Source organism: Lathamus discolor, chromosome 1 (assembly GCF_037157495.1).
Source record: "Lathamus discolor isolate bLatDis1 chromosome 1, bLatDis1.hap1, whole genome shotgun sequence".
Taxonomy (NCBI): domain Eukaryota; kingdom Metazoa; phylum Chordata; class Aves; order Psittaciformes; family Psittacidae; genus Lathamus; species Lathamus discolor.
Genome location: NC_088884.1, coordinates 87,704,343 through 87,715,455, shown reverse-complemented (window position 1 = coordinate 87,715,455; position 11,113 = coordinate 87,704,343). Strand labels below are relative to the sequence as shown.

At 42.7% G+C, this 11,113-nt stretch overlaps 1 protein-coding gene across 4 annotated transcripts in view; it reads right to left on the bottom strand.

The window, feature by feature from the left end:
• Window positions 1-733: 733 nt before the first annotated feature.
• Window positions 734-11,113, bottom strand: part of ANKRD17 (ankyrin repeat domain 17) — a 93,311-nt gene continuing 82,931 nt past the window's right edge. For all 4 annotated transcript variants that reach the window (XM_065685194.1, XM_065685201.1, XM_065685214.1 and 1 more), the window contains 8 exons: window positions 10,343-10,498; window positions 9,919-10,068; window positions 7,788-9,436; window positions 5,758-5,955; window positions 4,824-5,072; window positions 3,570-3,745; window positions 3,067-3,231; window positions 734-1,400 (listed from right to left, as the gene is read on the bottom strand). In XM_065685194.1, coding sequence (XP_065541266.1) covers window positions 1,341-1,400; window positions 3,067-3,231; window positions 3,570-3,745; window positions 4,824-5,072; window positions 5,758-5,955; window positions 7,788-9,436; window positions 9,919-10,068; window positions 10,343-10,498 — 2,803 coding nt within the window. In that variant the 3' untranslated portion in view covers window positions 734-1,340. The remainder of the gene's footprint in view (window positions 1,401-3,066; window positions 3,232-3,569; window positions 3,746-4,823; window positions 5,073-5,757; window positions 5,956-7,787; window positions 9,437-9,918; window positions 10,069-10,342; window positions 10,499-11,113) is intronic.

Sequence of the window (11,113 nt, the reverse complement as noted above, 5' to 3'; positions counted from 1 at the left end):
AGATCTACGCAAACCGAATAGGTTTCCTGACTGGAGCTGCCTTGGTGTTGGCTCACAAAACCACTGAGAAACGCTCCTGGTCTTGCCATTCACTCCAAGCAACTCCAAGAGTTGGTGAGTGAAAAAGTGACAGTTCCCAACAATGACTGTAAGGGAATTCACACTTGGACTCTTCCCAATAAATCTCCATGGTTTAGTGGGATGTTTGGAACAAGGCCTGGATCAAGACAATCTACTAGAACAAAGGCACTTGTTCCAAAATCAGCTTTCCTTTGGAGCTGACTTTATGAGCTAAGCTGCACCTTAAAAGCCTCATCCTTGATGAGACTTGTGGTGAAAACACCAAGGATGTGTTCTGAAATGACTTTTGTAGGCAAAGGAAGGAGCCAGAGGAACAGTTCTGGGAGCACTCGTGGAAAGAGGAACACACTTTGCTGCACCAAGCCAACTGCAAGAATAACTTCTAATAGGTGCTGCAGTGTGATATATTGGTGCCATTTACCAGGCAAGTAGGGGAGGAGTTCAGTGTGGAAAGGACTGCATGTGCCAAAAGGCTGTTTTCTTGGGTGCTTTTTGCTGAAAAGCCTTTCAACAGAAGGAAAATGGAAACTCTCAAAAGATCTGGTTCCAACTGCTGCATGCCTTCTCGGAGAATCCACCACACACATGGAAAAAGCCCTCAGAGAATGCCCCTTTTTCTTTATAATGTACTGAAATTACACAAATAGAAAAGTTATGCTTATTAATAGTTTAATGTATGAAGGAAACATCCAGATTTCTGAATATGAAGGTACATATCTCACATTAATTTAAGTCTACGTAAAGTAGAGCCTCTATACTGACATACTGAAATTTTACTTTCTGCTTAGCCATTTGTTATGTAAACAATTGTACATTTATTTGCCATTCTAAAACTTCAGGATCAAGTTTACATAAGTTTTGCTAAATTTCTGTGTTTGCTCAGAAGCAGTTTACAGTACTAAAACCAACCAGCCAAAGAACAGCTTCAACAGAAAGTCATATAAAAAAAAAAAAAGAAACAAAAAACAAAACCAGACAAACAGAAAAAAAAAAAAAGGAGGAAGAAAACCCTAAACACACACACACAAAAAAAAAAAAAAAGGAAAGATTAAAGGCTAACTAAGTTGAAACGTATGATGGTGGGGAATGGGCGGTCACAATGTTCACAGAAAAAGGTCAGTTAGTAAGTTCTTCTGCAAAAAGCCTACACACTTCAGTCAAGCACATCAGTAGAATGATCTGGGAGGACATAAACTGTTTCTGCCACTTGTGTTTTCCTCTGCCAAAAAGGAATCTCAAGGCTAGCAAGTTGATCCCACTCAGCCCAGTTGGTTCATATGCACGCTGTTCATGTGAGGTGTCCAAGTTCCAGTCCACACCTGAAAGAGAAAGCTTCATTTAACACCATGCTTTGGGGTCAGTCAAAACAACAGCAAAGTTACTTATGGTTTTCTCTGCACTCAAGCAAAGTCTGGCATCATATAACATGGCAACACATCAAACTACAGAGTTCCTTCCCACACTTGTTTTATCCTGCAGTAATTCAGGTGAAAAAAAAAAAGGGAAATGGGGCGTTAATTTTTCTGCCTGTACTTTTTTACCTTGGCCAAAGCATCGGTCCATCTTCCTCTTTGTTTTTATTTAGTGCAGCAAAGTACTCCCACCCAGCCCAACCCTTCATCCCAAAAATCAAAAAGAGAATCAATGCTCTTTATGTCCACTAGATCCTTCATCACAGCAACACTGATATAGTAAGTATTTTACTGTTCCCTTTTCACCCAGGAAAATAAGTGTTCCCTCTAAACTGCCAAGAAGTAACAGGACTCTTTATGTGCAAAACTCTTGGCAAGCAGAGCACCTGAAGACCTCCAGCAAGGGCAAGAAACTATCTTTCCTCTTTAGATTGTCTGAACTTTCAAGAACTTGCTTTCTGGCACCCTGAATTGTTTTCCCTCAGTGCATACCAACACCCTCAGTGCATACCAACACCCTCAGCTCTGGAGAAACCCAAAGACAAGCAGCTAAATCCTTCTCTGAGGTACAAGGTCTCCCTAAAACAGAAGTAGCCTCTACCGGACATGAGCCACTTCAGCACAGCATGTGAACTGTGGCTAAAACCAGACTGCTTCTTCTGCACACCTATGATCTGCCAGTGCTGGGAGCTGCTCTTTGCAGCTTGGAGGGTTTTCAAGAAAATTATGTCCAGAAATACATTTACTAACAGAGCTCACTGTACAATTAAAAATAAACACAGAATATAATGTAACAAGAGGTACTGAGAAGCCATGTAATATTAGTTGTTGGGTATGTACCGACAAGAGATTTAGGAGAACATAATCCCTGTACCTAAATCATCTTTAGTGGACAAGCCTATAACCCAGGCAAGATCAGAGCACCAGAGAGAAGAGATACTTCTCCCTTCCCACATCAACTCCTGCCACTGAAGACATCAGACCTTTCAAAGCCTGGCAACAATCCCTCAGAACTAATGCTGTTTGCCCTTGTGGGGATGGAAATCTTACCTAACAGCAAATAAATAAAAGTAAATTGATTGTGTTTTCCAAAATGCAAAACTGAACAGAGAGAAATCACAATCATTTTATGCACAACTTACAGCATAGAACTATCTTTTCTATCCAGACTTGCCTAAAACACATCACCAAGAAAGCTGATCAGCAGTAGTTAACCAGGTGCCTACCCTGATAAAATAGGCAGCTTCACTAAGCTCAGATGGAAGCAAACTTCCCAATTCTCCAGCACAAATGTATTCGCAAAAATAAACAGCACAATCCTAGAACTGCCTTAACTTAATGATGCCAATTTTTCCTGTGACACATCTTGGAGAGGTGACTGAAGTTTAGAAGCTGTCACTAAGCACTGACAAATCAGCACTGTAGTGAGTAGGAGGCGCTGTATCAGATGCTTAAAGACATGAACAAAACTAAGAAACACCACAGTGTATTTTCATACTAACTGTTAAGATCTTTTCTTCCCCACACTGTGTAAGTCAAAACAAAACTGAGAATATAAAAATTCAAAACTTACTGTCTGAGGCCCATTATTTTCTGTGGAATTCGAAACCATCTTTATCAGCGAGTTCCAAGATGGGTCAGCAGCATGAGGCCCATTGAATATAGGGCCTCCAGTACCATCTGTGATGGGGGCTACAGGAGGAATCATTGCATTCCCATACACAGAAAAAGGCATACCCTTAGGGGAGGAAAAAGCAAGAATCAGTGAAGTGTTCATAAATATTGCTATTACAGCACGGGCAGAATGACAAAAGGGGATACCAGTTAAAGAAACTCTGTCTGAAATCAGTAATAAAATACTTGAATTAAAAAAAAAAAAAAAAATAAAACCTTTCTATGCATCTATTTATTCCATCACAGACAAGTTCTTTTTATTAGATCAGCACTTCTGCAGTACTGTGAGAGCCAGTCAGCATTGTAGCACATCAAACAATCTCTCCAGGTTGTGCATCTGCCTCATGTGCCAACACGGAAACGGAACAGTACCATGTGTATCAAGTCCAAGAAGGTCCTTACCCCAACTTTTGGGAAGTCCATGTATCCTGCAGGAATGGGCTGATGGAATGTACCGGAAGGCGTTACAATTCCCGTGCTGTCTCTCTCCATGGCTTGGTGTGAGAACACACCGGGATCAGACATGGGCCTGTGGATCATGTGGCTCCCCATCCCACTGTGACACCAATCCACTTTATCTAGCAACACAGAAGAGAGCAACATTAAATGACATCTGTTAATCACCCATTTTCCAGCCTAAATGCACACTTGAATGTTTCCTTAAAGTGGCATTTGCTTTGCTTGCAGTTCCTCTGCATCTACCTACATTAAAACTTAGGTGTGCATGGGATGGAGAGAATCAGAAATGGCACCTGCACAACCCTACTGAGGCAGTGCAAGGTGCTTTCAACAGCTATATGCAACTTAAGTGTCACCTCTGAACTATTCCTTCATTTGAAAGGGAAAGCTGGCATCTGTGCTAAATCTTTCCTCCTCCAAAACCCTCAATCCCTTGTGCATTTGGTGCTGTGAAAAGGCTAGGTACACTAGCAGACATTTGCTTCACTTAATTAAATAATTCATGAAAGAATGGTACTGAACTAAGAGACAGAGAAGTACTTTTGAAAAGCTAAACCAGCAAATGACCAGCTGGAGACATGTGCTCATGTTCTAATTACACAAATTCATTAGACACAGCTTGTTATTGTTACTACACTTCAAGCCTCAGACATCCAGAAAGCCAATTTTTCAAAATAAAACAAGGAAACTGTAATTGGAGAAGCAGAGAAGGAACAGAGAAACATTTCTGAAGCCATTCTAATACTCAACAAGAGAGGAAAACTGAAATCCCATTTTGTGCAGGCTACTAATCCATGCTAAATATTAACTCCCATTGTATGAAATAATTTGTGCATCTACAGAGATAAAATACATAGTTATCTTGAGGTATCTTCACTTCCCCTCTTTCTAAATCCAGTGATCCTCACTCAGTTCAACCCTGTGGTTTTATTTTCTCTGTTACTTCTTGCTTGGAATAACAGATCTTCACAGCCAGGGCATTTCAAAACCCCTGAGGCTTTCTGAGACCTTGTTACAACACAACCACGTGGGAAGGAGGGCAAACAGAAGTCCCTGCTCCAACTCCTTTGTCAACAGCACTCCCCTGCATTTTGAGGCATTCACTTCCATGTCATCTTCCATCTCCAAAGACAAGTTAGGAAAAGACAATACTGGGGTCAAACACAAGCATAGGGACATCTTGCTACCATTACATACCTTGATTGCCACCTATACCCTCAAAGGACCAAATCCCACTATGTCCCACTGGAGCAGCTAAGTTGCTCCCAATAACAGATGGAGTAGATGTTCCAGTTTGTCTAATACGTGCAGACCGTTCAGTCCCAATTGGAACAGGAACTTTTCTGTCCTGAGAAACATTACTGGGTTTTTCTGATCCCAAGGGCACTGCTGAAGGGGTGGGAGATGGTGCTCTTACTCCAGAAGACACCGACTGAGCAGGAGATTCTGCAAGAAGAGCAATGAAAGCACTTAGTAACAACTAGAATGTCTCAAGTCACCACAAACCTATGCTTTGATGTCAAGCCATACATCAAACAAGTGAAAATGGATAGTTTGCTAATGGCTGATTCATACAGCAAACAATTCAAGGTAATTTTAGTGGTTTTGCTTTCAGAGCAGAGACACATTCACCATCAAGTTACTCTCTTACATTGAATGATTACCATGCCCTGTCAAGCTCAGCTACTGGACACATACCACAGCTGATGACAAGAGGCAGCTCAAAACCTTAACTAAGCTTTACTGTGAAGCAGCAGTAGAGGACTAGAGGATTATATCCAAAACTGGTGAAATAAACCCATGTTGTTTGGCTTTTTTTTCTGGGTTTTGTCATGTTTCCCAGGAACAGACTAATTTGTTCCCTGAATAAGCCACCACTTAATAGCTTAATTGGGTTTTGTCCAAAAACTCCACTGTGTAGCCAACACTGCAGGGGCAACACACAGAGGAAGGTACCAGAACTTGCCCCAGGTATTTTCTCCTGGATACAAAGCCATCACCATTGTATGCTGGCTTTAGTAATACATCATTACGAGTTTTACACAACTCACACTTGGAATATTACCTTCAGTAACCAAAACCCCAACCTCTTCTTTGCAAGATGACTCTAAGAACACTGACTAGAACTCACCATTTGATGCTGATGAACATGGAGGCAACAAACTAAGTGGGGAAAAATGCTGTCTGTTAAAATTAGCAGCTGCAGGTGCTCCACCAAGAGGAGTCCCAGGCGCATAGATCTGACCTCCCGAGAGGCTGGAGGCGAAATTACCCAGGTGTGTAGAAGAAGGTGTTACAGAAGCATAGGGTGAATCCATACTGACAATACCTAGTAGAGAAATGGGCACAGGTGACTCCCAGAACCCCAATATCTCCACAAACAGATCACCCATATCATGGAAATAATGGAGATAAGGAAAACATTCACCCAGTCAATTGTTGGGAGGGAGTGGGGAATTGTTACTATTTTCCCCAGGCAAACTGGGTATCTTAACCTTCATAATCTGTGAGTCCTGGCAGTATGTGGCAGTTGCTCTGTGTATATAAATCAAGAATGATTCTCATGTTACCATGTGGGCACCTTGAATGCAACTAAATTAAGGGAACATAATATGTAACTGGACATTGGGCATTTTGTTGACCTGGAACTTACATTCTTATATTTAGGTAATATAATTCTGTAGTGAGAATGGTAGAAATACTACTAAAGATTTGAAGACTTTCTCAATTTTTTTTTTGACAGAATGCTTATGTACACCCTGATCAACACTCAAGTGTTCCTTCCCCCAAAACATGAATACATTTTAGCTTATTTAAGAAAATAATTTTTTATTAATACCCAATAGTACTAATTAGCCAAGGTATTCAAAGTAAAGGAATTACTATCCCCTTAATATTAAATCATAGAATGGTTTGGGTTGGAAGGGACCTTAAAGCTCATCCAGTTCCAACCCCCTGCCATGGGCAAGGACCACCTTCCACTAGACCAGGTTGCTCAAAGAAAACGAGACTTTGATCCCTCCATGAGCAGTTTGTACCCTAACAAGGGTTTGGAACATAAAAAGTTGTCTTTCAAATCCAGAATAAGAACTCTGGGACCTAAAACTGAAGTTTGAGCCCTTCAGGACGGGTTTGGATATTCAAGAGGCTGCTTGAACCCTAAAGATGACACACTGGAATCTGAAAAGTAGACTTTGCAAACTAAACCTGAGCCTTGGACCCTGAAAATGAGTCTTTGAAGCCTAAAATAAGACTTCAGAAGCAGAAACTAAGACTTTGGAAAGACAAAGGGAGGCTTTGGACACTATAAATCAGGCTTTGGGCTCATAAGGCATTTGAAAAAAGATTTACATTTGTAGTTTTCGTTACAAGAAAAAAAATAATGAATCCTTCAGCAGTGCCAGACAGAAGAATGAAGCAGCAGAACACCTGCCTCCTCTGTTATGAAGACCCAACCTTTACTTTTGGTCAAGGTTTTCAGGGGTTACTTTCCTATGAACTAACATACCACTTCCTACAAAACACCTCACAGGTCCTACTAGAACAGGCACAGATGGTACAAACTGTGTGTGCTCTTTCTGGAAGCTTCACAGAACAAGACCTGCGACAACCCCTTGGCTTTTGTTTGTGCAGAAGGCTCAACAAAATTCAGGAAGTCAATGCAAGGAAGCTTTTCTGATCAAATTTAGTAGTTAAAACACCTTAGTTCAAGTTCACATGAAAACAGTTCTTTTATCATCTTAACACTCTGAAGATGCTGCATATTCTCTTGCAGCCTCAGGACAAGAAGCAGGTTATCACAAACTGGGAACAGTTATTAGCTAGTAGTTGGGAAGGGAGGTTGAAACCACAATGAAGTGGTTTATTATCTTAGCTATGGCAGAAGAGCAGACTGGACAGAAAGAAGAATGCCTCAGCTTGACTTCTATCAAGTTCATTAGCTGAGAAATAGCTATTAAATTTGAGAGATGGTACTTAAAAGGAAGCTGAACTCAACTTTGCTTACAGAAATAGACTATACTAAAGCAGCCTTCCATTGCAGGGTGGACAGTGATTTACTCTAAATGACCACAGAAGCTTAGGCAGAAAGTGTTCAAAATAAAAACATGCAGCAGTTATTTAGGTGTATTATTAAGGTATGAACATAAAACACGGACTAACCTGAGGGACTTGGAGCTGGCCTCTGTAATGGTGGCCTAAAACCTGGGGCTTTGGAAGTATCAGACTGATGTAACGGATCCGAATTTGGCAAAAATGAAGACTTTCCCGACAGCATTGATTCTGGTGTTGTCTGGGATGACACGACGGAACCACCCCAGAAGGCATGAGCAGATGTTGGGCTGTTCTCAAACAATGTACTAAAGGGCCCAAACGGTAGAGTAGCACTGAAATTGTTACCCATGGATTTGTTTGCTGGGTGAGCTGAATTCTGAGAAGCACTTTGTGTACTTAAGGTAGAAGGGAGCTGCACCGACGAAGGAACACTGTGGGGCCTTTTGATGTGGTTAACGTTGAGGACTGCAACAGAAGAATTTTGCACAGGAGCTGGATTCTTATGGACGCTACCGGTTCCATGAACAGGTGGCCTGATAGCCGGGCTTTCCATCTTAGCTGCAGGCTGCGAAGACCCTACTGATGTCTGAGACATAGGATAGGTCATCGGGGCATTAGCTGGACCCACCACAGGTGCAGATGAGCTCGTCGCTGCTAAATTCGGAGGCACAACCATGCGAGAATCTGGTGTGGGAACCTGAGGTTGCTGAAGAGGGGGTCTTGCCTCTGGCAGAGGAGCTCCTGGAGGCTGCGGATGAGCGGGGTGCACTGATGAGCTGCCAGTACTCGAACTGGGCTGCCTGCTGCTGGCTGAGCTGCTTGTTTCCACTGCTGGAGGACTACCCACTTCAGGATCAGATGAAGGCGCACCTTTGCTGGGAGAGGCTGCTGCACAGTCAGAAGGACTGCTTCTGGAAACACCTGATGGCTGCGCAGGAGGAGAAGGAGATGAGGGGGAAGATGCAGGGTAGTGTTCTTTGGCAGTAGGAACTGGATATGTGGCATTCGTAGGTGCTGTGCTCGTGTTGCTTGCTGTGGTTGTCACTGTGGTTGTTGTGGCATTCGATGTCTTCACCACTGTGACGAAAAGCTGTCTTCTGACTGAAGGTGAACTTGGACTGCCATTTGCAGAAGAACCAGGCACAGTAGAAGCCACTGAACTTGTTGTAGCCGTTGGACTAGTTGTCAAAGAATTTGCTGAATTCACCTGAGAACCGCCGCTGTTCTGACTGTTATGGCGAGGCACCATGTGAGGTTTCGGTGAGTTGGTAGCTCTTGCAGGGCTCAGTGGCCTAACAGGAAACGGGCCCCATGTGGACTGAGCTGGTGGAAAAGTGCCTCCAAAGTGTGTCATGGGCAACCGAGGCGGACGGATTTGCTGGAAAGTCTGAGCAGCGAGTAATGCGTGTGCAAACTGTGGAGGAGGATATGCTAATGGCAGAGAGACCTGGAAACCAGGCCGAACGTTATTCACTGGGTTCTTGATGGTTTTGTGAGTGGATGCTGAAGAAATTGCAGGCACGGTGAGTGCGGAGGCAGTCTGAGATGTTGACGAAGCAGCTACAGTGGTCACTTTGATGCCCACGAGAGAACTGTTAGCAGCTGTAGTGGCAGCAGGTGTTGATGACCCTATTTTGGAGTTTGCAGCCGAACTTTTCAAGCGGTTCTTTGGGATAAGTTCATCAATTTCTTTATCTGGATCCTTAATCAGAGCGTTGATTAACTGCGTGGCCTGTCTTGTTGATTCTGTGCCACCCCTATAAAAGGAAAGAAAAAGGGAAAGTGCATCTAAAGCATTTACACACAATATTGCCAAGCAGCTCCAAGAACCAGCCTATCTTCCGTCAGGCTAACAGACAGAAAACCACTTCGCATCTGAAGACTGAGCTCAGCATGTTCTTGCTGCTGACAATTATTTAAGCAGCTTAAGTTGAACACCCCCAAACAGTTAAAACATCTACTTCCCTGAATACATGTTCATGTTAAGCAACATCTAAACAAGTCTAAATGCAGAATCCTAAATGCTCATCTTACAAGTTGTCTTCTGTACCGACATGATGGTACCAACTGGCAATTATTTGCAGTTTCCCCACCCCATCTGTCTCCCCTCAAAGAGCTAACTGTCCAGAAGTCATCTTTAAAGGGACAATGAGGTCAAAACCTTACATTTTTCTACACGATAGTGTTCTGCAATGGAGAACCCCACCCCCAGAACTAGCAAATCAAGCAGCCTGCTTACCTTATTGTTATTATTCTATCTCCAGTTTTGTCCTTCTGTTTGTCAATGTCTATGTGTGCACCTGTGCACTCGCGGATCGCATTGATGTTACATCCTCCTCTGCCAATGACTCTGGAAATTACAGTTGATGGAACAGAAACCTTCTTGGACCTACACAAAAACGAAAACCACCCAAAACAAATTAAGTGGAAAATGCTTCCAAGTCATGAGGCAGTGGGCAGGTTGGTCAAAACAATGTTGTAACTCATGATTCAACCTCTGCAGCAGTAACAATCATGAAGTCTATCAGATCGGATAAGAAGGTTGTTCAGCAACCTCAGAGTGCTGCACTAGAGAAGCCATTTTGAAAAAAAAAAAAACAAAAACAAAACAAAAAAACAAACAACCATCAATAAGGAGGAAGTTACTGGAATATTTTGCTCACCTTCGCACAACTTCCTTCCACCCTTCTTCCCTCTTCTGACCACGTTTAGGACTAGCAATGGTGAGCTTGCCATTAGGAGAAGAAAGGGGAGAAGGACCAGACTTGGTGCATGTAGACAAAGAATTACTCGCCACTTCACCGATAACTTCTGGCAACCTTTAAAAGAAATTAGATGCTGTTATTATGTAATTAAAAAAAACCTGAAATACAGATGGATTACTTGCATTTTGCCCATTCTTCACCCCCTGTCCCCAACCCATTCTTTTTCTTTCACCACAAAAGCACTATGTTATGAAGAAGTTGCTTGAATTGAGACCCTTACATCTCAAAATACCCCAATAATTCCCTTCATTCCACATCTACGGTCATGTTTCGTAGCATCACAGAACCATAGGATGGTTTGGGTTGGAAGGGACCTTAAAGCTCATCCAGTTCCGAGCCCTCACCATGGGCAGGGACACATTCCACTAGACCAAGTGGCTCTAAGTCCCTTCCAACTTAGCCTTGAACACTGCCAGGGATGAGGCAGACATAGCTTCTCTGGGCAGCCTGGGCCCAGGCCTCACCACCTTCACAGGGAAGAATTTTTCCCTTCTGTCTAATCTAAATCGCCCCTCTGTCAGTTTAAAGCCATTCCCCCTTGTCCTGTCACTACACGTCCTTTAAAAAGTCCCACTCCCTTATGTGTCTTGCTTCAGAACATACTACCTAAGTCCAAGCTCACACTACAATGTTTATAACTCCTCATACACACTAGAGCAAGGATACTGC